The sequence below is a fragment of the Emydura macquarii genome, unplaced genomic scaffold (genome assembly GCF_026122565.2).
Source record: "Emydura macquarii macquarii isolate MOO-44397 ecotype Brisbane River unplaced genomic scaffold, CSIRO-AGI_Emac_v2 contig_1253, whole genome shotgun sequence".
In the NCBI taxonomy this organism is placed as follows: domain Eukaryota; kingdom Metazoa; phylum Chordata; order Testudines; family Chelidae; genus Emydura; species Emydura macquarii.
The window spans coordinates 82,532,205-82,558,683 of record NW_027131390.1 but is presented as its reverse complement, the minus strand read 5'-3'; the positions used below and the strand labels follow the sequence as shown (position 1 = coordinate 82,558,683).

The window sequence follows — 26,479 nt, the reverse complement described above, 5'->3', positions numbered from 1 at the left end:
ATCCTTTATTTGCATAGAGGAGCCTTTGTTTCTAATCCACTGCAGTTTGTAATTAATTGCACATTGCTTGTGCTCTGATCTGCTTTGTAGTGAATTCCACCTAATCCTAACTTTCCTAAAGAGTAACTTCTACAAGACTTTTCTGGTTTTAGAGATCTCCTTTGTAATAGTCAGGTGTTGTATTGTAGGGAATTTTTGAGGAACTGTGTATCAAATGTTTCATTCTTCACTGAATTTCCAGCTTCAGTGAACTGCCAGGATGACAATACTGAACAAGTATTCAATCCCAGAATCTTTATCTAGCCAGCTCCAAGCTCTTCTCCCAATCACCCTGCCCAAATTGAGCTCCTGGTCCCAGTCTTCCCCCAGCTCCTCATCTGATTTCTGACAGGATCCCAGCCTCCGTCTCTTTCCACAGCCAATCCCAGTATCCTCCCCTACCTGGCTCCTAGCTCCCAGTCCCAGTCTTTCCCTCCCCCCAGGATCCCTATACGGTTCTACTTTCCTATCCCCTAGCCCAGCCAGCTCTTTTCCTTCTGCATTTCAGTCAGACTGCTTCCTCCTCATTTTCCATGCTGCCTGAGCATTAGCGCATCAGCATGGGGAGCACTGAGAGAACAGATCTTACATGTCCCATCTCTCAGTTCTGGTGTCCAGCACCGGAGCACCAATTGCAAGGAAAGTCATCCTCAGCTTCTGCAGCTCTAGGATGGGGCATGCTCAATGCTGAGGAATCTTAAGATAACCTAGTTACCAAGCTCTAACAAGTCTTCACTGAGCATCTGTGAACTGAGATTTTTCAACTGCTTGTAACTTGGCCAAATTTGAGCATTTTTTTCATCAGGATGGCCACATCCTTGACACACAGGCCACCTCTCTGCCAAATATCGTGTCCCTAGGCCAAGTGCTAGAGTTTCTCACCTAACTTGTTGTAAGAATCTATTTTGAACATGGTCAAAACACTGTATTTTCCCCTAACATCAGTCTCTGAAATGGCTGAACTATTTTGCTGAAGAATTCCCAAAAATATCAGCTCAAGGCAGACACCCAGCCCAAATGGCTAGAGTCTGATAAAATTATAAGCATCTGAAAACGGTCTTAAATGGGAATCGTTGGGCTTCCTTAACTATAGGTGATACTACCAGCTTTGCCTATAATAAAATCTGTTGTATCCAATAAGCAAAGAACTGCAAACAAAACAAAAACTTCATTTTAAAAAATATCCTTATCAGCGATTGACATTTCACAGCACTTTCTTGTTTTCAGTATTAAATAAATTTTAGTTTAGGACAATTCACTCAACGGATTTTGCACATTACCAATTAATCTCATGTACCATTATTTCACTGTCTTTTATCCTTTAATTCTCAGAGAGGCCCTGGGTAGGGAGCGGCATTCTTCAGTCCTGTTAATATTCACATATACAATCAATCCATTGGCAGAGAAATGAAGCAAAATCAACAACTGTACGGCATTAACAGACTGCTCACAAAGTGTATTTATTATATTTATCTGCAGATGATATGTTAGTCTGTTTTCCAAGACTGGCACTTCTATTCCCACTGTGCAACTGAAACAATGTACATTTGTAAGGCTAACATATTAAAAAGATCAAAACAAAAATCTGATTGTTTAATACATTTAATGAACAATCATTATATCTGAGGTACAATTCAAATATGCATAGCATTCACTTACACACTTGGAAGTGGAGACTCCTATTGTGATGAATAGGACTTGATGTTTCATTTATGAGCCAACATTTAAACATATTTGAAAGGATCCAAATAAAAGAGCAGAGATTCCCAGTGTCCATCTCATGGCTGGTTGCATTCGGATAATAATAAAAACAAATGGATTTTTCAAACTTCCACACATCAATCACATATATCACTAAGGAAAACAAGAACGAAGTGGAATTATATGGTAAGAGCAGGGCAGCAGACTTTTTCTATACTTTTAGTTATTCTCAGCACTCTGCAGAAAGATGATGAAAGACCTTTCTTGGTTGTTCAGTATTATGCACTAAGATGATTAAAGCAGAATTGGAGGAGAAGACTATATGATTCATATAATGAGAATAGTAAAGCTAATGTTTGGAGGGGGGTTGAGGTGAAATGTTAGAATATTGTTTCCTGCAAGCGTGGGAAAAACAGCAGGATTTCTTTGACTTAGAATGAGAGGTCTCAGTTTTGGTCTGAGGGGCATCACATTTCCAAATCATACCAAGACTACTTATTTGTTCTTATTAACAAGTAAAACATGTAATCATTAGTAGGCTGCATGATGTGCCAAATATTAAGGTAATGTTCAGTCTGTAAGAAAATATAAAGCCTAAACTCTTAATAAGGAAGCTACCATATACTATATCTCGTTAAATTAGCAAAACAACCAGATTTAAACAGCCTGAAACTGAAATAGAAATAAAATCTTCAAAGCAGGACTGAAGTGGTAAATAACGTCTGGGTGGGACATTTCTATGATAGCTAAGTAAATACAGTATTCTAAATTAATGTGACGTCTAATCTGTGTATAATGTTCTTGCTCAAAAATAAATTGTTCCAGATATAGCAAGAAAAATGGATACTTTTTGTATACAATTCCAGCTAATCCCTAACTATATAGACATTTTAAGTGAAAAAAGCTTTTCACCTTACTGGGTTGATAAGGCACAGTCAAGTTTGAGATACCTGCCACAGTGGATTTAATAATCAAAACAGTTTCCTTTAAGTCAACAGGGTGTAAATGATTTTTTAGTAAATTCTCCAGTAATCTATTCTGTTCTATTTATATTCTTGTACCACACTCATTCATCAGTAGTATCTGAGTGCCTTCAAGTTTTGCATGAAGCAACAGTAGATGGTGCTACTGCTGCTGAGACTGAAATATTTGCCTAACCCAATCTGCAAATTGGTTCCAGGAAAGGGAAGGGTCTGAATAATGAAAACTTGTTGCCTAATTTTCAGAGGTGCTGATATTTGGAACTGAAAATTCTCAGCTCCTCAAGCCATTTGTGGGTGAACTAACTGGGGATGGGGCAACAGTTAGGCCTGCCTGAGATATGACCAGATGGCTAGAAGAAAGGTGGGCAGCACTGGAAAAAAAGTCCAAGTCTAAACCTGTCAGCTTTTCACAATGGAAATTGGGGTTTGGAGGATTGGGAATCCTATAGCATCAACTTTTCAGGATGGGAACACTTAGATTCAAATACTAAATAAAGCAAACTTTCCATAAAATAATTAGAGACAAGGTGGGTGAGGTAATATCTTTTATTGAATCAACTTCTACTTGTGGAAGGACAAGCTTTTGAGCTTCACAGAACTCTTCTTCAGTTCTGGAAAAGATAACCAGAGTGTCACAGCTAAACACAAGGTATGACAGATTGTTAAGCATATGGGGTTAACCCATGTTGCAAGAAACCACTTAAAATGAAGTGGGTAATTAACACCTCTGCAGTCATAGGACAAAGGAGGGTTTTTAGGTTACAAACTGTTGTAATGAGCCATAAAATCAATGTCTTTGTTGATACCATGATTTTTAGTGTCTAACAGAGTTACAAATTTAAGTTTCCATGATCACCTTTTGAAGGTGCTGTGCAGGTTTCCTTTGAGGATGAGGACTGATAGGAAAGATATAGAGTGATCACTTTGAAAAGGATTCATCCATAGATAATAGGAAGTTTTTGTCTTTAATAATTTTTCTGTGTGATTTCATTTGAGAGCGCAGTAATTGTTTGTTTTCACCCATGCAGTTGTCGTGGGAGCATGTGATGCACTGGATGAAGTACACTACATGTTGTAATAGGCATGTGTAGGATTCATGGATCTTGAAAGATGAGTTGTAGAGAGTACTGATCATCGTGCCAGTGGAGGTATGTTTGCATGTTTTGCATTTGTTGTAATTGTTTGTTTGTTTGATACCTGGGTTCCAGTAAGGGGTGATAGGTGACAACTGGGGGTGTGTGGTCAGTTTAAATAATTAAATAATTAAAGTTATTCTTCTTTCCCTTTTCTATTCCTATCCATATCAACGTTTAGTTTGTGTTTTATCTCACAATTTTCTCATTTTCAGTTATTTTTAAAATATTGCCCTTTTTTCTGATTCAAACTATTCCCTTCCCCCTTCAAAAACATTTTTCTTTTCTGATTTGTCCTTTTGCCCTCTAGCTTGTTTTACCCTGTGTGTTCTCTCTCTCCTCCTTTAGTCCTTTCTTTTCTCTAAATCCTACTCTCTTACTTCCTTCTGCCTTCCTTCATCCACCTTTGTGGTTCACAGTTCACAGTGCAGGACTTTATTCTATGCAAATATTGATGTATAATAGATGCAAATGCACTAATTTACTGCAGTGATGAGAACTTAAATAATGTCTTTCTGTCACTCTCCTTACTTGTCCGTTTCTTTCTTCCACATGTAACCTACATGCTTTACACTGCAGCATTTGACTTGGTTTTTCTGAGGGCTGGTTCACACTGACTGCGCGATTCTGCGGCAGTTGACGGGTGTTACGCAAACTATGCATAGTAGTTTGCGAAACTGATGTCGACTGCTCAGCTTCCCTTCTGCGCGCTGTTCACACTGCGCTGAGCCGACGGGAACAACATTCCCATCGACTCAGCGCTATGCTACTTGAGGGGGGTGGACTTACTCAGTCAACTTCCTGATTGATTGAGCGGGTATCACTGACCGCTCAATCGATCCTGAAAGATCAATCTGGCAGCGGCAATTTTGCCGCCATCAGTGTAAACGTAGCCTAAGAGAGGAGAAGAGAAGCAGTGGGGGGAGGAGACATGATGGATATATTCAGACAGCAAGGCTGGGTAACTTGGTTAGAAAGAAAGACTAAGAAAGTTCCAGAACAGGAATTTACCAGACATGCTCAGTTACTGTTCTGAGGCTGTATCAGGGCCGCATTATCCATTAGGCACAATAGGCACAGTGCCGAGGGCCTACGAAACTTTCAGGGCCTATGAAAAATCTTTTTATATATAATTTTTTATTTTTATTTAAAAAACTATTTATTAATAGCTTAAAATCAAATTAGTTATTTTGGTCGGGCGGCCTACGAAGGCAAGTGTGCCTAGGGCCTACGAAGGTCTTAAAATGGCCCCACTTTACAGGAAGTTTTCATTGTAAGCAACCCACTTGACAGGTCACACCCTCGTTACACTTTGACAGCTAAGCCAAACAGAGAGCAAGTGGAGGAGGGAAGGTTATAAATAGAGTTAAAACAGTCGTCTGTGGACTCAGTGGCTGAATGATGTAGGACCAAAAACTTTGTTTGGTGTGGGCACTACATCCCAATACTTGTACCACTTTGAATGCAGGTGAGTTCTATTCCAGTTTTATTTACTAGGGAAGCTCTCCATTGGGATAACATTTGGTCCACCATTTGGTGTTATATTTTATGCACCTACAGGGAGAGCTGGGACGGAAGCATTTATTACCCCTAGCAGCCACAGAGCCTGTGGAAATTACATTCAGCTATCAACTAACTCCTCTAAACTTGGAATCTATTTCAGTTAAAGAGAAAGAATGGGGCAGCACTTAGTGAAGTGAGGGTTTGTGAATAGTTACCTTACTTAGCTGGGCTTATGGGGAGAAGATGGCGCCATACTGAGTAAGAGCCTTATAGAGATCCAGGAAATGGATATTTTATATGCTGATCCCAATACCTGTATCACTTTGGATACAGGCTTCAGATTTCTGTTTCACCAACAACTAAGAGGACCAGTGAGTTATTAACCTAAGGATTAACATGCTCCTAGCTGTAGAGATCCCCAGACAGTTTGTGGACTGAGATCTGAAGTATTTGAAAAGACTGAGATGCTGCCATTTCTCAAGCGCTGAAGAATCCAGCTGCCACCCACCACATAGTAGGATCCAAATATAGATTGCAAAATTCCTTTTGAGAGAAGATCAGACAGTAATGTGTGTACTAAAGTACAGAAAATGTTAAGTTGAAACTTCATATTTGAGTGTTTGTAACATAAACAAAAGGGGGAAAGTCTGTCAAAGGAACATCAGTAGATTTATGGTATAATAGCTTTTGTTTAAGTTATTCATAATATTCCAAATACTATTATAATACTTTATAGTATACTATTTACAAGATGTTCTGTGTGCATTAAATGAATGTTTTACTAAGAAATTGTATGTTACTCTCTCTTTGAAACTGACTGAGAACTATTAACATCCATTTACCAGGATTTTACACACAATAGCCCTGACATTTTTGTGTAATGCATTCTAAAAAGTCCCAAAAAAATAGAACTGGCCTGTGCTTCAGCAAAAGGTGCCTGAGCATCACCTACACCCTGATACACACACTTGGGTAAAATCCATTCAAATCAGTGGAAATTTTGCCATTGACTTTAATGGAGCCAAGAAGTTACCCTTGGTGTTCTCTTTCCTACATTTTCCTTCTCACTGATCCAGTCACCCCACCAGCATTACCATCTTTACCTAGATCCCTCCAACTTCACTCACATGCAATCCCTTTCCTTCTCCTACATCAGATATCCTTGCCTATCGTTGGTGTTGAGGTTTTGTTTGTTAAATGCTATTTTAAATGCTTAAAATGCTATTTAAATGCTTAAAAAATTAGTTAGTAGTCTGAGTTACATTTGGGAAGTGATTTGTGCTGCACAACCATGTGATATGCTCCCCATCAGTTCTCACAAGTTAAGCAATGTTCCCCTTTTTCCCCAACCATTTTCTGGCAGCATAGCTCTACCATAAATGCCTCTTGACTGCTGATGCCCCTGAGATACCCTGGGGAGTGGAGCAGAACACAGCAAAAAAATAAAGACAATATTATTTTAGTAAATTTCTGTGGTGCCAGAGAAGGGATAACACTGTCCCCCTGAATCCTGCCTACTCCTCCCTAGCTAGTCTAGCTTCTGTCTCCTCCCCCAGAGTGAAACTTTGGCCCATAGAGAACCCTTCATGGAGTCTGAATGGGATGGTGCCATAGAGGTACCTAACTTCCCACTCCCCCACAAAGATGTTGGGATATCTGGAGCAGAGGGTCCCCTCCATGTTATGATTTTGGGGCATGGAGGGCAGAGGAACTAGGCAGGAATAATCAAAACCCAACTTTGAGAAGCCACCATCCGCTTCATCATTCGAATCCTATCTAAAACCCCTCTTCTTCTGCAATGCCCAAGAATCTACCTCAACTTTCACAGTGTTGGAACTCTCTGGGATAACTCATAGATCCTGTCAATTACATCTAAATGTGTCCCCTTGGTCTGTCTGGACCACATAAAACCGTGAATGCAGCTGTTCTTTAACCGTGCCCTTTTGGCCTCAAGTATTAGATGTGTTATTCCTCTGGCACACTCTATCACCTGGGTTAAGAGATGGTAGATCACGGGCCCTTCTGTCAAAATATTTCTTCTTCCAATTCTGATTTTCTTTCATCTTCCAAACAGTGGCATTGTTCTGAGATCGCAGCAAATTACCAGTAATAGGTAAATTAGATCTGATCCTTCTTCCCATTAACTGCTGAGCTGGAGAAAAGCCATTCTCGAGGAGTGTGCTTCAGTAGACCAGCAACGCTTTATACATATTGCCCCCACTTTAAAAAGTCTTTTTCATCAGGTTTCTTTATCGTCTGTATAGACCTTCCATCAGTCCATTTGATTGGGTGTAATTTGGACTGAAGGTTTCATGATGAAAATCTCAATCTGAGGTAAATTGCCTAAACTCTGCACTCGAAAATTGTGACCCATTATCACTAAAGACCTCATTGGAATTCCAGGTCTGGAAAAAATTCCTTTCATACCAGTGATCACTGACTTACTATTAATACCGTGCAGTGTGCAAATTTCTGGATGCAGAGAGTAATAAATCGGTGACTATTAAGTAATCCTTTGATTGCCAGGTAAATAAGTCAGCACCTACCTTCTCATAAGGGGTCTCAGTGGCTCTGTTTGTTGGCATAGCTTGTATTTCAAGCATGAAAAGCAGTTTCTTACCACTTTAGTGATGATGTGATTGATCCACAGCCAACATAGCACCTCTCATGCTTGTTCTTTGCACTTCTCAATTCCTCAATGACCTTCGTGGATCTTCTGTAGCATTTCTTTTCGGAGGCTCAGCAGAATTACGACCTTACTACCCTTGAAAATCAACCCATCAGTTCATGTCTGCAGTTCCAATAGTCTCTTATACTTAGACAGCAACTGCTTATTTCTTAAGGTCACCCTTTAATTGTCACTTTTTTAAGGATTCTCAACAATTCATCTTTCTCCGTCTCCTCTCTTATTTGTTGCACTCTCTTGTTAGTCATGGGAATCGACCTCACAATCATGTCAATGTAGGCTTGTACCTCTGACTCCATTGTCTTCTCAGGTGCCTGGGGTGCCATTGCTCTGGAAAGTGCATCTTCTGTGAATATAAATTTACCAAGCATGTAGGTCACCAGCAAGTTATACTTTTGCAACTTTATAATCATTCTTTGAATCCTTAAGATACAGTCATTTAGCGTTTTACTAGATAATGCAATCAAGGGCTTATGGTCCGTTTCAATTTCCACCGTCTGTCCATAAATGTACTGATTGAATCTCTCACAGGCAAACAAGATTCCTAGAAGCTCCTTCTCAATCAGTGCATATCTAGTTTCTGCATCAGTCAGTGATTTGGATGCATATGCCACTGGTTGCCAGCAATCCTCATGTTTCTGTAAAATCACTGCACCCTACCCAGACTGCAGTGCATCTGCTGAAATCTTAATAGGCCTTCCTGGTGCATAGAATTTCACACTGGTTTTTGTATCAGGTGTTGTTTTAAACCTTCCCATGATTCCTCCAGTAAAGCACCCCAACACCATTCATTTTTGTCATCTAAGAGTTGTCTCAATGCCACTGCTTTGGCAGAAAGATTAGGTATGAATTTTCCAAGATAATTAACCATTCCCAGGAACCATTGGACATCTTTCTTTGACTGGAGATGTGGCATCATTTCAATGGCTGAAATCTTCCTTTTATCAAATTTTACACCTTCATGGGAAATAATGTCTCCTACAAATGTCATTCTCTAACTCCTAAGACACATTTGTCCCTATTTAGTTTGAGGTTTGCAGCTCTAGTTGCATTCAGGACTTGCCGAAGTCGACGATCATGCTCCTTGTTCGTTGAGACCCAAATGATGTCATACATGGAGGTGTCCACACCACTAATATGTTCATAGATCATGTATATGGTTTTGTGGTACACCTCTGGTGCTGAAACTATACCAAAAGGTAAGCATAAAAATCTGTATCTTCTGAACAGAGTATTAAATGTGCATAATTTTGAGTTTTCCTCTGTGAATTTTAGCTGCCAAAACCCTGAGGATGCATCCGATTTACTGAAATATTGAGCATTTGCAAGCTGAGCCATAATCTCTTTTCTTGTTGGTATTTGAAATGTTCTCTCTGTATAGCCTTGTTGAAGTCTTTGGGATCGAAGCATACATGTAGCTGGCCGGTACTTTTTTTTATGATAACTAGAGAGCTCACCCATTCTGTTGGCTCCTTTACTTTTTGTATTACGTGCATTGCTTCCATCCTGGCAAGCTCAGTCTTGAGTTTATCACAGAGTGCAAATGGCACCTTTCTACGTGGATAAAAAACTGAAAGGACCTGCTTGTTTATCCGGGTTGTATGTTCACCCTGCAAGCAACCCAATCCCTGGAACAGGTTCTGACATTCGTGAAAGAGTTTCAGTATAATCTTGTAGTGAGAACACCTTTTTTACCAGATTGTAGTGCCACGGGAGGTCTGGCAGCATGTGAGAAACTCAATGAAAGGGAGTCTGTATATGGTGTTTTTATGGTTAATGCTAGCACAGTACTGGCCCTGCACTGGTATATTTGTTCCAGAATACCCAGTTACTTTTATGTTTGTTGATCTCAGTCCCTCACAATCTCATGCAGATAGAATAATAAACTGAGCTCCTGTGTCCAGTTTTAGTGGAATGACTGTTCTATTCACTGTCAGAGGCAGTATCCAGTCCCTCTCATCAGGCTTGCTTGAGCCCAGTACATCTACAAAATATTCCTCAGTCTCCCTGTCAGTTACTAAATGCACTCGATTTTTCTGCCTTTGGAATCTGCAGCAGTTTTCAAAATGACTAAGTTTCCCACATTTATGACAGTTTCCAATTGTCCAGACACTGTTTGGAGCCATGCTGTGGTCCACACTTGCCACATGGCCATTTGGACTCAGCCTTTCCTTTAGCAGAGGATTGGTTCCACATTGTGATTTGAGCCATTCTGGCTATACTCTGCTTTCCTTAGTGCATGGATAACCCCTTTGGTGAATTCAGCTGTTTTACTTGTGTTTTTACTGTTTCGGTGGCTCTGCATACTTGCAGAGCTTTGTTCAAAGTTAACTCCCCGGAGCCGTGTCTCTCTTAACACATTGTCTGTAATGCCACAGACAAGTCTGTCTGTGATCAGAGCCTCTGTCAAGCCTCCAAAGTTACAGATTTTACTGAGTTTCCTTAATTCTGTGACATATTGCTCTATGGTGTCATCCGTTTTTTGCATGCATGTAAAAATATCTATGCCTCTCAAAAGTCACGTTCCTTTTTGACATGCAATATTTCTCAGATTTAGTAAGTATTATATTTAACTTTATGCTTTCATCTTCCTCAAACTCAAAGTTGTTATAAGTAACCAGTGCTTCCTCCCCAGCAACATGTAAAAACACAGATGATTTTAGGTTTTCATCTTTGTTCTGTGCCCTAATGGCAGACAAATACAACAGAAATCAATGCTTAAACTTTATCTAGTTCTCTGCAACATTGCCTGACATTAGCAGACTGGAAGGAGGTTGTAAAACATCCATTCTTAGGGTTGTGCTTTCACTTAACTTGCTGAAGGCTTTGTTTGTCTGTACTTTCAGTTGCAAACGCTGGAGTTTTCCTCCAAATCCCTGTTGTTTCTGAACTCATTCATAACCACCATGTAACAATCTTGAGGGTTCATTAAAGAATAAACTATTGAATGAGTAAGGAATAGAACTTTAATAACACAGACAGAAGTGACTCCTAGAAGTGCAGGGGGGAGCAGCCATGTTAGATCTGATGTACAGCACATCTCCCAATTCACATCACTGTCCCATAGTAGTGAGCATCTCTAAATCACAATCTTCTACAAGCATCTCAATATAACTACCCCCCACTTCACCCCAGAGACCTCCTGCCCCGCCACCTGCTCTGCCTCTGCCATACCTCCTTCCCCGCTCTGGGCAGGATGGCTACATTCTGGGCTCTTGTGTGTAGCACCGCCCTCCCAGTGGAGGACTCAGACACCCCTATCCAGCTGTGGTGGCTCTAATACACACAGACCTGGCCAGGACAGACAACAGTGACAACTACTCTGCTCACAGCACCTGCTCTTGCCGCCCACTAATTTAAAGTATCTTTCAAAATGGCTGTTGGCTCACTTTGCAGGAGCACATGGGCACGCTTCCTTTTGGGAGTTGTAGTTTACCTCTTGTATCCAAGAAAGCTCAGAACTACAACTCCCAGAATGCCCAGCGGGCTATTGTCATATATTGCAGCCTGCTGCTGCATGATTCAGAGAGCTGAGCTGCAGCCAAGGGCTGGGTGACAGCCGCTCCATTCAGGTGAGTGTGTGCTGCAGAGCCCTGCATGGATACAAAATTTGTATCCGCCTCTGAGCTGCAAGCTGCAAAAATGGTACGCGGATATAAAGCGGATATCCATGGATTTGCAGGGCTCTACAGATAATAATTACTTAATGATAGTAGATGCTGAGATTCAAAAAGTTAAGCTTTATAACCATTAAAACACAAATTGCCAAAATCACATGTCCAAATATACAAAGTAAATATCCTTAAATCAAACTCTAATAAATTCTCAGGTGGCATTTTTCTTACACTGCCTATCTGTACATTTTTATTATTATTGGTGGAAATATTTTTATGTTGGCTTTATTGTGTATAGTGAAATCAATATTTACCAATAAAAATCTAATCCTCCCAAGCTTACTCATGCAGCACCAAGCATGCTGATAACACTTAAAAATAATAATATCCCCCAATAATAGTACCTATCTCTCATCTGAGCAGCTGAGCCCTACTTCTACCACCAACTTAAAATGATAGCAGCAGCTGAATAGCAAAATAGGTCAGGAATCAGATAAGAGTGATAGAACAGCAATTTTGTGTCACCATTAAAATCTGAAATGCTCTCTGTCCAAGGACTGTATGCTGCTCTTGTAAGAAGGGGTGGACTCAGTGATTTAACAATAGGTTTGCTATCACTTATTAAATGTTCAGGCAGGATTTCTTGATGTTTGTGTAGATGTACTGGTGCTAGCTCTCAACTGAGATAGCATGCTAAAAATAGTAGTGTATCCATAGTAGCATGAGCAGCTGCAGCAGAAGAAAGTGAAATTACCATGGAAGAAAGTGAAATTACTTTCTTCTAATTCTGGACAAGATTCTTTATGAATAAGGAAAACAATATTATCCCTGAAGCTACCACCTCTCTGTCTATTTTACTAATAAGATTCTGCCTCCCAACCCATCTCCTCCTGCCTCGGTTCCTACTAGTTTTAAAGAAACAATACAAATATCTTCACTTCACATAGTTCAGAATTTTTAAGGAAGTTTGCCCTAAATAAGTGTACCTCAGGAAAAGGCTTTACGGACATTGCAAAATTAAAAGTAGTATTTTTAAGAAACAAATATCCTGACTTATGAATAAAATGTTAAATTATTAACAGTGAAATAACTTTTTCTCAAACTGCGAATTTTCAGACTCACTCTCTCTAGGAGGTCTGGAAAATCTAGTCACAATTAGAAGACAAGCTTTTAAATTGTAGCTTTTCCCAGCAGTGTCATTGCTATGCTTCCTTGGTACTGCTGTCCTCACTATTCCTGCTGTGTTTCCCTCTGTTGATGACACAACAGTTCATTCACTGTGGAAGTGATTATGTGAGAATAGTGACTTCAAGTGGGAAATAAAGCAGCAGGAACAGACGAACACTTACAAACAAAAATTGTCTTTTCAAATAAATGTGTATACAGTATTACAAATTGTAACACAGAGGCAGGATTGTCCTTAAATATATTTTTCACAATTTTCCGTACCTTATCCGCAGATCTTTAAGAATAATGTAAAATGTGACAGCTTTAATTCAGCAGGGTCACTTTGGCAAATGCTATGTGGTGTATTTTAAGAGTCTCAAGTCAGCTATCTAATGAACAGAAATCTACAAAGCTAACACAAAGACATGGCCAGCCTTCAGAGGGAACTGCAAAAAAATAAAAAAGCTGCTTTTGTCCTTTATGGCTTCTTTATAATATATAAAGACTGTCTCAAAGTGTGTCAGGCTGGACAGAAAAGCAAATACACATTCCTTTGTCTAAAGCAGATGATACTTATTCATTGCTTGCCAAACACATTTTAAGAACATAATTCTAAGTTGTAATTCTTGGTACACACCCTGTACATACATTACACAAACATATTAATGATCAGTGAGTTATTAGTTTTCCAATGATATATTACATGCCACCTCTTGTGTATATGTCATGACATTGTGTTAGGTATAGTGAGTATCTCAGGCCTGACAAGAGTTGCTGACACAGGGTAATGAACCACCAATGGGCCTCAATGTCAAACCACTGCTTTGACCATGTCACTCCTCTCTTTGCATCCTTCCACTGGCTCCCCCTTCTCTATTGCATCAAACACATATTGCTCTAATCACTTTCAAGGCCCTTCACAGTCAATCTGCATGCCACCTATCATCTCTCATTCACCATTCAGTTGTCGATGTTAATCTCTAACCAGCCCATGATCTCAGCTTCTGTTGTCCCACATGCTCGGGAGGTGATACTTCATTATTAATGCACTTTGTTTTCAGTTTTTATTTTGTTTAAAATTTCCTGGAAAGTCATCAGTGTTTATTACAAACATTAAAAATGGGTGAAAATTAGTGCAAAAAATTAAGAGTTTTCTGGGTAAATATCAGGGCTAATATTGGAGAATGGGAGGACAGAAAAAAAGCAAGAGAGAGAGAAAAGTAAGATTATTAAAAGTAAAGGCAGTTTATTTCATGAACTGTACATTAATAATATCACAGAATCATAGATGTGTAGGACTGGAAGGAATCTCAAGAAGTCTTCTAGTCCAGTCCCCTGCTCTCAAGGCAATATGCATATGCATCCACATACATGTATGTATATATTCCACTACTTTGCCTTACTTTAATGAACAGTCTCACATTTACACTTAGACTTACCTAATGTTATGTATTGAATCAGTATTTTCATGTACTTGAGTGGTCCAAAATTCAGGTGAAAAAACAGTAAAAACTGGTAGCTTTTGTAAAACCCAGAGATTTTTCACTAAAAATCAGTAAAAACTGAAAACAAAGGGCCTACTCATTATCTATTTTCAACAGGACCAGTTCTGGGGGTGGGCAAGCAAGGTTGTTGCCCTGCGAATCAACTTCCAGGGAATGCCAGGCTACTCACTTTTGTTTTTTGCTCAACTGATTGATTCTGGCCATTTTTGCTCCTCTTATGAGCTTATTGTTTTGTTTGTTTGCAGCAGCTGAGTGAGTGGGAGTGGGTTCCCTAAACAGCCTCCACCCTGGCCAGCAAGAAGTCTAGGGCCATTCCTGACCTTCAGATCCCTCCTCAAAACTCTCCTTTGCCCTACAAAAAAAACTTGACAATGGTTTGGCTGCCAGTGTGCAGCAATGCCTATCATGTTGATTGTCTCCCCCCTTTATCTGTATACATTTGTTCAGGCTCTTGTCTGATAGCTAGATTCCAAGTTTCATAGGGCAGGGACTATCTTTTTATTCTGTTTGCACAGTGCCTAGTACAATGGGATCCTAGTCCGTGACTAATAATACAAATTATAATATATAATAATAATATAATACATACATTATATAATATAATTTATAATAATATAATTATAATACAAATAATTGTTAATAATAAAGTTTTACTGTCTCAGGTAAATTATTGACTATATTTTTAATCTACCTTCCATCAATATAGGTGTTTTCAGATTATGGCACTAGGCTAGGACTTGGGAGACTAGAGTTCAATTCTCTATTCCACCACAGAATTCCTGAGACTCTTTGGGCAAGGCATTTAGCCTCTCTGTGCCTCAGTTTCTCATATGTAAAAATGGTGATAATAATACTTCCCTAACTTACAGGGGTGTTGGTATTGTGAGGATAAATGCATTAAAAAGAGTGTGAAGCACTTTGAGATTTACTGATGAATAAAAGCTAGCTATTATTTGTTATTTAGTTAATTATCCCAGCAAAATGAGCGATGCCAAGGCTACCTGTATCTGGACGATAGCAGAGCTGCAAGACAGTATTGTTTATATTGCAAAAATCTTCCCATACCTACAGCAGTGGACCTCAACCTTTCCCATACTGTAACTCTATGTTACAACTGAAAAAAAATTCAGGAGCCCCCTATTCTAGGGAGGAGGGGAGGTCAGGTTCACAACTCACCCTACACCCATTTAGAAATTTCTTTGAAGTTTCCCTCTGGTTGAAAGGAAACTCAATATTCCTAACTATTAATAAGCTCTCTAAGCGTCTGCTCTTGGGGGAGTTTACGGCAAAGTGGCCGATGCTCAGCATGTACCCCGAAACAATGTAAACCTGCTGTTGACACTAACCTGAGACATTATAAGGTTCCAGGCTAAGCAAACTTTGATTCTTCCTTACTTAAGGAAAGAACCCCACAATGATTAATTACTGCAGCTGAGAGTGTTTCTTTCTTTTAATTTTAATTAATTTTAATTAATATTTTAATTTAATATTAACTACATAATCTACTGATAATTTTGATTAATTTAACTAAATTCCTTAATTTAATTGAACTTGATATTAATTCTATTAATATATGAATGAATAAGCATTTTCTATAACTCATTATGAAATATTCAGCCTGTATTAAATGTATTTATGGGTTAGTGCCCATGCCCCATTTCAATCTTGCAAGAGTGAGACTAAGGGTGCATCTTCACTGACGGTGGCAAATTCACCGCCGTCAGATCGATCGATCTGGATCAACCAAGCGGTCAGTGAAGACCCGCTCAATGGATCCGGAAATCGAGGCGTTAAAACCACCCCTCAAGTGGCGCAGGGCAGTAAAGACGCCGCGTAGGAGTTACGAAGTCAACGTAGCTTGTGTAACTCCTGGTGACTGCCACCGAATTTGAAGGTAAGTGTAGACCAGGCCTGAGGTAAAGGAGGGCCACTCATGCAGCCCACTCACTAGCCTAGGTTGCCTATCACTGCCCTAAACAACCCCCCAGTAAGTACCACGTTCCCCCGCGCCTCACATCTATACCACACAACCCTTTCCTCTCCTACCCCCCTTGTACCCACACTCCCCCATCTCCCTCCGGAAGCACCCAGCACCTCCCCTCATGTACACTGTACCCGCCCCTCAGCCCTAGACCACACAGCCCCTTCCTCTCCTGCCCCCACTGTACTCTCCCCTAGACCACACAACACCCTCTCTCTCATACCCCCACTGTACCCACGCCATAGCCCCTTCCTCTCCTGCCCCCCAACAGACTGCTGCACCCCACTTCCCCTCCACACACCCATGCCCGCTCCTTTTCCGCTAGCGCCGCCCACACGCCCTCCTCTCCCTCCGGCTTGGCAGCGACCGCGCCGCTGCTCTGGGCTGCCCTGACGGGCCCCCTGCCCTGCCTCCATAAAAGGGCGCGCCGTGCGCCTGCTCGCTGGGACTCGCCTCTTGCAGGCCCGACTCCAGGAGCGTGTGGCCTGCCTGCCTGCCGCCCGTTCACACTTACCCTGTCATGGCGAAGGAAGCGCCAGCTCCGCCGTCCCCGCTCAAAGGCGGGCGCCTTCCGGCAGGTAGGCGTCCCGGCTTAGCAGCGAGGCTGCTCGTTTTTCACTGAGGGCTGCTCGTTGGGGTTGGGTTAGGACGAGCGGACGGACACACCGACACACCTGCCTCGTTGTGTAATGTGCTCTCGTTGTCTCCCGTCAGTGCGACCCCTCCGCCGTCTGCAGGGTCGGGCATGCAGCGAGGGGGGAGCCTCCAGCACCCTCCTGTCCCCCGGCCTTTGCGCTGAACTGAGGTTCCGTCTCTGCCTGGCCGGGCAATTCTCCCTGCCCTTAGATGCCCCTCGGCAGAATCTGGCCCCATGGCCAGGTCTGCGCTGCCGCTTCCTTTGGGGCTGCTGCAGCTCCACACAGAGGGCGGGGGGTGTAACCCAGCCAATGTGAGCACCTGACAAGGTACCAGTCATCGCTGAAACTCTGTCGTGATCCCCCCACTCCCACCCCCTCGCTCCTTGAAAGACTGACACTTAGCTCCACGCTCCCACTTCCTCTACACCATGGGCACACGTGGGTTTGCTATCGTGGGTTTTTCTCCTGATGATGTTAATAACCAGACTGGATTTCTACAGCTCTTTCTATTTGAGAATCCTAAATCCGAGTAAACATGCGCCTGTGAGGCAGAAAGAAATATTATACCAGTTTTTACCAGGGAATTCAGCAGATACTTTTGTAAGTGAGGGGGGTATTTGAGGTGACTGTTTTAAAATCAGCTGTGGTATGTCTTAAGTTAGGCATCCAAAACTAGTAGCTATTTTAAAAGCTTGGGTCTCAAGATTGTACACCAGGTCTCCAGCAGAGCTGGGAATAGACTCAATCCTGAATCCCTGCCTCTGCTGGTTTGCATTTTCCTTTATTTAAAGAATAACTAAACATTTAAAAATAAAAAAGGTGTGGGGGGGAAATTCACACTGATGATGGGAGTGTATGGCGGGACTGAAAGGTGTACCATATTTTAGACTTTATAAATTTGACAATGTCCCCTTAAGGAATCACAGCCACTTTCTGGATTACTTTACAAAATTAAAACTCCATTTTGCAGATTTTACACAGGCAAAGCTTGCACTAAAGTCCATGGATATGTGCCTGTCTACAGAATTGGGCCCTTGACATTTTATCAACACCACTCTCTAACTATAGTGTCCTCTTCTAGTGCCATTATTGCTCATGACAAATTTTAGGCCCAGATCCTGCAATTTAGTCTGCACTAGTGGATACCTGAACCTATGCAGTACCTCAGTAATTTCAATGGAGCCCATTGCCAGGATAAGGTTTCATCTGTGACATTCAGATTGCAGGATCTAGGCCTTGGATTGCAAACTCTCTGTGACAGGCAACGCGATCCACTCTTTGATTGAAGGGTACTGTACTTTTATAGCTGCTGTACAAATTTTGAGTAACATCTGTGTGTAAATGAAAGCTGTTTCTTTTCTTACCTGTCTCCTGTTTATCCAATGAAGTCATATTTGAATGTTTGTGACATCATAATCAGTTCCACAGTCCTGTATTGAAACTCTCCCAAACATTGGATTGTGGCAACTCTGAATAAACTTACTCAGAAATATGCTATAAAAGAATAACAAAAAATGTGATTCATTGCTGCATTTAAATAACTATGAATGTAAAATTTTTTGTGTGTGGCATGTAATAGGCAACAAATAACCACTCTGAGATATTCGCATGTTAGATGGTGCCTTTGGTCCCATAACCTGCAGATCATTCATGTGGTACTATAACTGCTCCTTTCAAGCAGTTATGATTTGTCATAATAATAGTTGGCATTTAGTTGGTGCTTTAAATATTCAAAGTTGTGTAAACATTAACTGATCCCTCTGTACATTAGCTACTTGTGTGAAGACCTACTGTACTTCAGAAAGCTTCACTCTAATTACTACTTAGTGCACATGTAGGGCAGCTACAAACTACATACTAAAAATTCTGCAGTGTTTAGTGAAATATAAAGTGTAAGTTCAATAGTTTTTTTTCTAACCGCACTAAGAGTTTCCCCCTCCTAATCAGTTCGTTAGTGCACATTAGACACTAATAATGTACAGACCTTCATTTTTAAAATGCAAATGAATTTTTAGAGTCTTTAAAAGTACCATAAAACATATTCATTCTGAATGGTATATCTATTTTCAGTGTTGGAACTTACAAAATAATTGTACACAATCAGATTTTTTTTTTAATGCCCTGGTGTCTTAAGTTGGGACCCATCCCTGTATTCCTTTAGCATCTTCTTTCATGCAGTGGGCAGCTTTGTAAGATATGTCCGTGCTTCTGCCTATGTGTATCTGGAGCCCCCATATCTCACCATTAAAATTTCAATGAAAATTATGTATCCTACTGTCACATTATGTGATTTGAAAATGCTTTGTTGTGCATTTCTAAAGAAGGGCCCAAACCACAGAATTTGGATTTAGATTCAGATCTGGTTTTGGGCACTACCAGTAATTTAGGTGTATTCTGCACAGGGGTAGAGCCCATTATTAAAAGGCACTAAATGTCTAGTTCTAATGAAGGATATATTTGGGGATGTTTAAATTGGTGGTCTGATTCAGTTAACTATAGAAAGGCCCTAATCTTGAAATCTGAATCTATGTTTTGGAAATTCAGGAACAAATATTCAGGGCATTTTGGTCCAGGATCGAGTCCTCATCTAGTCAAATTTAAACTAAACTTCACATGTATTCAAGATGTCTGCTCTCACGGAGGACTAAGTTTGGAGCAAGTTGAATTTTTAACTATAAACTATTTTATCTGTTAGCAGAGGAAAAAAATTATCTGAAATCTCTTAATGCCAGAACCTCTTCTCTTCCCAAAACTGCCAAAGTTTTTAGACCCTCAGATCTTTCCCCACAGTGTTTACCTTTGGGCTAAGACTCATCATAAGAAACTTCAGCTTAAAAGGCAACTTTAAAAAAAATAAAAGTTGCAAGTGCCTCCTCAATCGTAACAATAGCTGTCATTACTGCAACACTGTTGACAGAGCAAAAGAGGCCAAGCTGCATTTTCAGGAGGTTGTTAGGTTTTCACAAAAACAAAAGAGCTGTTAAGGAACTTACAAAAATAAGGCAAATGTATAGCAGAAACATACCTGATATAGCAGGGTTCTGAGCACTCTTGACTCCAATTAGCTTTAATGGGAATTGAGAGAACTCTACACCTTACAGAATCAGGTTCTTAAACTGTGGATTCTTTTTATTAGTTGCTTGTTGATAATTATTGATTTGTTTATAGGAGAGATTTTCAAAGCCACAAAGTGGAGTCAGGTCTCCAAAAGAATTTCAATGGGAATTGGGCATGTAATTGCCCTTTGTGGCTTTGAAAATCTACTCCATTTATAACATGTCTAGTGACAGTCCTAAGCACATTTATAATAAAAAACAAAAACTATTGTTGAAGTAACAGAGTTAAATCAATAATTTTCCCTCCACATTGTAAAATAACTACCTCTGTTATGCCTTTTTATGCTGTATACATTTATCGTTGTAACACTTTCACCTGTAGGCCATGTGATCCCATGATTAGTACAAGTACGACTCTTGGTTCTAGTCGGGGGGCGGGAACATAAATAAAAGTTGTATATGTCCATTAAATATGCAACTTCAGTGAAAAATAGATGCATTTTGTGTCACATAATTTCCCCAATAAACAGGTAAATATACTTACAGAGCAGGTCTTGGTAAAAATAATACTACTTATTTGATGGAATTCTGCAACCTGTTGAAAATACTCTTAAAAACAATCAGTCATTTTCATTTCCTGCTTTTGCTACCCCCAAAAAAACTACAGATCTAAAGGAAACTCTTGTCTTGGCTGTTCAAAAAATGCAGACTAGGAACCTTGCCACAAGATACAACTAGTTTAAATGAACCAAAAAATCTATATTCAGCTTGTTCTTATTTACTTTGACAGTTAAATTTACAAATACCCTTGTGCACAGGAAGAAGGTATTTGCTTTGACAAGTTATCTGAAATATCTTTACATGTTCCATTAAAAAGTTGAATTTGTCTGACATTGCTCAACACTTAAATTGTTATTGTTAGGTCATCTGTAGCTTAATCAGTACTAATTGGTTTTGTGATTGGCAGGCATTTTAATAAATAATAATTATGCTTGAAAGAACACTAGTGCATGATAAATATACAGTTGATTCCTATCTGCATTATAGCTGGTATCATGCATACCATTTTATTCTGGGTGTCTCTTGTATAAATCATGTAAACAATCTTACTACTATTAGTCCTGTGTTGTGTTGAAAACTGATGCTGAAGGACTTGACTTTAAAAAAAACAAATGTATAAACAATTTCATCTAAGATCCCTGGGAAGGGATGTGTGACAGCAACCACATTTTAGAACCAGTGTAATTCCTATTCCGAAAGACACGATTTTTTGGATTGCGATAGCTTGAACTTACTCTGGCGATTATGTAGTCCAATAGTTTAAAGATTTGAGTTTTGGATGGTTTTCTTGGGCTCATTTTGATTTTGAACTTCCACTCACGCTGCAGAAGAAGCATAACCAAGAGTTCAAACTAACTGTCCTGAGGGTTAATCTTTATTTTATTACTAATTTTCCTCATATTAACATTTTTCTTGGGTATACATTGTGCAGTTTTTCTTAAAACAAAACAAATCAGCCTTGTGATGAACACTTCTGTAGCTGTTTATTCTATTCGCACAGTGTAAATTATCTTCTTCTAACAGTCAAAGCTGGGGGTAGGAGAGTTTCCAAAAAGCAAGAAAATGGAGCTGTTGAGAAAAATCTCAAGAACCCTGGAAAAGAGAAGGCAAGGTAATTTATCTGCAGTTTTGATGTTTTTATGGGTAAAATTAACAGCAAATTGGATTAGGTTTCCAAAAAGAATAAAGCCCTACAGCTTTGAACGGTGCAATTGGTAAGCACTAAATTGAGCAGTATACAAACAAAAGGCAAAATTTGAAGGTAATCTGAAAAGAAGAAAAATTGGATTTCTTCATTTTTGCTTCTTTATATTCTCGTTTTTAAAAGCTTGTTTATTTTAAATGAATGGGAGCTGGAGAAAATGCCTTACAGTGAGAGATGTAAAGACTTCAATTTGTTTAGCTTAACAAAAAGAAGAAAGAGGTGAGTTGATTATGATGCATAAGTACCTTCATGGGGGGAAATTTCAGGTATTAAATAGCTTTTTAATCTAGAAGGGAAAGGCATAACAACCAATTTCTGGAAGCTGAAGCCAGACAAATTCAATTTAGAAATAAGGCACAATTTTTTTAACAGTGAGGGTAGTTATGGAATGAACTACCAAGATGAATAATGGATTCTCCATCTCTTGATGTCTTTAGATAACTGGATGCCTTTCTGGAAGTTAAGCGTTACCCAAACAGAAATTAAGATTTAGCCAAACACAAGTTATTGGACTCAATACAGGGGTAACTGGGATAAATTTAATGGCTTGTGACATAGAAGATGTCAGACTAGACGATCTAATGGTCCCTTCTGGCTTTAGAATTTATAAACTCTTTACATCTATTTCTTTTTTCAGTATTTATAATATTAGAAATTCAGGTCTTGTCTTACTTTCCCTGAAATTCAATGGGTCATTGGTGGGAAATGGGGCTATAAGGTGGGCTCTAAGCACCCTCCTGACCCTAGGCTATTCCAATGGCTAGAGTGACCTCCACCATACCTTAGACAACCCTTGGGGCCTATTTATGTTATAGCAGGAAGCTGCTGTGTAGGCTACAGAGCTGTATATTGTGGCCCTGTTCCCAAAATGTCTCTTCCACCCCCAGTCCTGTTCTCAGCACACCTACTAAGCTAGGGTTTACAAGGGGGTTCTTGGAAGACAGCCTTACAGATATCCTTAAGTGTGACAGCACAGGAAGAATCCACCACAGCTGGAATTATTTGTGCTAGCCACCCAAATCAAATCCTACACAACCCCCTGGATCTAAGCTTTGACAGCTAGCTCAAACTGCTGTCCCTACAGCAACATCCACACTGCTCTTCTAGCTTGCTAGCTCAAATTGAGCTAGTAGGAGTCTGCCTACTCTCACTGGGAATTACACCTTCCAGCTGCCGTGTAGACATATCCTAAGTCTCCATGTAGACAAGCTGCAGAATGTCTTGTCCAAGATCACATAGGAAGTCTGTGGCTGACCTGGCACCTAAACCAAGTTTTGGCCCTAAATCTGATTCTTTTAAAATGCTATAATCTGCTGTAAATCCCCTAAATTATCATTTTTTGCTGTTCTTAAATCTGAAAACCAAGTTGTCACTACTTTTTTGTGGCAGACCCACTGAAAGCAACACTGCACTTCCCTTGCTGACTCTGAAGACATTGAACTAAAACACTACTCCTGGAAGTAGGCTGAGCTGAAAGCACTGATTCTGCTGCACCAAACTAGCAAACAAAGAGCTAATTCTAAGATCCATTAGAAACAAGAAAGAAAGAAAAATGATTGCTGAAGTATATTTTGTGCAGGGGATAGTGAACTTTATTTTCAAGATGTAATTATGTAAAAGCTACAAATGTCAGGTGTTTCGGGGGTGAAGGATTTCAGAGCCTGGGTTCCAGGCCACACCCCAACGTGTACACTGCAATTTTTAGCCCTGCAGCCTGAGCCTCACAAGCCTGAGCCAGCTGACCTTGGCCATCCATGACCATGCCACTTGTCTTTTATTGCTGTGTAGACATAGCAATGTTCTTGTTTCATTGTGACTTCTTGAAACATTGCTAGGTATCAATGAAGCTGCCCAGGAATATACAAAGAAATTATTCCTCATCCAAGAGGGCTTCTGTGGGATCAAGCACCATGGAAAAGTATGATCTGGTTTCTAGATACCTGTTAGAGTATAAATTGAGAAGGAAAACTATATACCCTGCAGTTGTAGGGAGATGATCTTATAAAACTTTATTATTTTTCCCATACCGTAGATCTGAGTTATATGAATCACAAAGGCTATGTTGCTTATATCCTTAAAGAAACCTTGAGAATAAAAGTAAGTCTTCTGGGGAGACAAAAATCCTGAATAAATCTATCTTTTGCTTTGCAGCTCATTTGTTAGTGTTACAAAAATGCAAAATATGGGGGACTTACTAGCCGATGCACTGGAGAAAGTAAGTATATGTAGCAGAATAGGGCAAATGTGCCTGTTTAGTCTTATAAAGAGATGCTGACAAGGGTTTAAAACACAAAAAATGACTTACCACAACTGCTCTAATCTGATGGATGTGGGATTATGTCCTACTTTAAACTAGCTATTTTAAAAAAATTGATCTACAAATCTATTGGTGAGGTGTTTTGTTTTTCTATAGAGGCTGTGATATTTCTCAAAAGTTAATTTACTGAGATGTAACTGTGAACTCACTTTCTTATTCCACTGTGACTGCTAATAGTACACAAATACACGCAGATCTTTGGGTACACCAAGACACTGTATAGTTTGAAGTTTTTAAAGTGCCATATTAATTTCAGATTTATTAAAACTTGGGAAAAATAACTGTTGAGGGAGACACTGGAAGTCGTGGCACAACTGGGAATAGAATGCAGATCTCCTGGATCCTAATCCTGGGCCTTAACCTCAAGATTAATTTAACTAAGAGAAGTGGACTATCTAAACCAGTAAGGAGATCACCTGTATGAAGCAGCTGAAGGGATTGCACAGCATTACAAGAACAGGCGCCCATCAGCCCTGACAAGTTGTGGAGAAAGCCACAGCAAAATATACATGAGGAAGGCAAGCCAGCATCAGCAAAAGAGCTACAGGTGATCCTCTTGGACATCACACGCTGAATACATAAGAAGTAACCCCAGCACTGTCCAATAGCTCATGGCACCATCATGATTGAGGACTAAAGTGGGACTTCGGAGATTCCAGGGCTGTTTCCTGGCCTCTGCCTTTGCAGATACTGCCATGGTACTGCAGTTCTCTGTCAGATTCTATGAATGTGCCATTTCCCTGTCAGTTTTGCTTGCTAGCCACAGCAACTTCATGGTGGTCCACTGTAGGATCCCACTTTCATTTTACACATTTGAGAGAACTTGTTTTAGAAGCCGCTTCTTAACTTGCACTCCCCTTATGTATGATTTTAAAGATTCTGCCTATATTACACAAACACACAATGTCATTAAAGCTCTAAGCCTGAGACACTTCTTAATTTTGCCTAAAGCTTACTGATGCCTCAATTAAATAAATTTTCAGCATATAAATATTGTATGTAACATTAACTCATTGGATCAAATCCCTGGTGTGTGACTGAAGCTCAGTGGCAGTCACACCAGAGATTAAATTAGCTCAGACTTTATTTTTTCCTTTTCTTTAGGACCAGCAGTACACATGGCTCTCCATCCTCCTTTCTCCTCCTCTTCTTTTCCTCCGTCTCCTAACTCCTCTGTTCTAACTTACCATTCCTTCCATTCGCTCTGACTTCCCAGATTCCTCAGACATGGAAAGATTGAGAGTGACTTTAACAGCAACTGGAATGCTGATTGGCTCAGCTTGGCACTCCTTGTAGCGGCATTAATGTCTCTCTCTGTTTTGGGTCATTTATTTACATGTTAACCAGGCTGAACTAACTTTAATACTGGTGTGTATGTAGTATAGATAATGACAAGCAACAGAAATTGGTCCAATAATAGATATTACTTCACTCACCTTGTCTCTTTGACACTGGTAGTCAGACATGTGGAGCTGCTATGCCTCAGGTTTGGTCTACACTGCTGCTGGTGGTCAACAGGACTGACTTACGTTGCCGTACCGCGGAGTCTTCACTGCACTGTGTCGACGGGAGATACCCTCCAGTCAATACAGCCTCTCTCCTTTCAGGGAGGTGGATTAATGGCGTTGACTGGAGAGCACTTCAGGGATCGACTGAGTGTGTCTCCATGACCCGCTCAATCGATCCTGCTGCATCGAGCCATGAGGAGCCAGCAATATAGAAATACCCTCAGATGTATACTGCTCACTTCAAAGGGAGACACTTAAGATTGGTCTGCTAAAATGTAAAAGCTTTTTAAAAAAAAAAAAAAAATGTGTGCCAAGATATAATTCAGCAGAGGAATAGCAGACAAGTACTTTTTTTTGCTATGACTTTTTCTTTTAATCTTCCAGATCAGCCATAAATTTCCTGCAGCAGCAGCACAAGTTGCTCATCAAAAGCCACGACCAGCCCTGGAGAAGATCATATGGCCCAAAAGAATTTACATTATCCAACAACCTCGGAAATGTTAAGATGTAAAGCAAAATAGTCATGTTTACTTGACAAAGAGTTACTCTAACTGCAATCAGTTATTTCATGCTATTTGTAAAAGGACCAAAATGTAGAGAAATAGTTTGCTGGCTGAACTGTACTGTTTTTTTTTCTTCCATTTTTGCCAATAAAACACTTCATAAGTATCCTAATATCTTGTCACATGGCTTCATCCACCTGACTTGTAGAATCTTCTATCTTTTCATGAAATCTTCAGAGAATCATATCTCAGAAATCAGAGTTGGTGGGAGGGAAATTATTTTCTTTTATCTAGTCCATTTCCCCACTGGCAAAGGACTTTGTACCCTGCACTGTAGGGCTAACTAATGTCTTGATAACAAGCCCTGTGTAAAGGATGAT

General features: G+C 40.0%; 1 protein-coding gene across 1 annotated transcript; it reads left to right on the top strand.

The window, feature by feature from the left end:
• The first annotated feature begins 16,732 nt into the window (after positions 1-16,732).
• On the top strand, positions 16,733-26,271 carry DAPL1 (death associated protein like 1). The gene is made up of 4 exons (XM_067549417.1): positions 16,733-16,890; positions 21,591-21,678; positions 23,923-23,986; positions 25,981-26,271. The coding sequence occupies exons 1-4, from the start codon at positions 16,833-16,835 to the stop codon at positions 26,098-26,100; spliced, it is 330 nt and encodes a 109-aa protein (XP_067405518.1). The 5' UTR covers positions 16,733-16,832; the 3' UTR covers positions 26,101-26,271.
• The last annotated feature ends 208 nt before the right edge of the window (positions 26,272-26,479 follow it).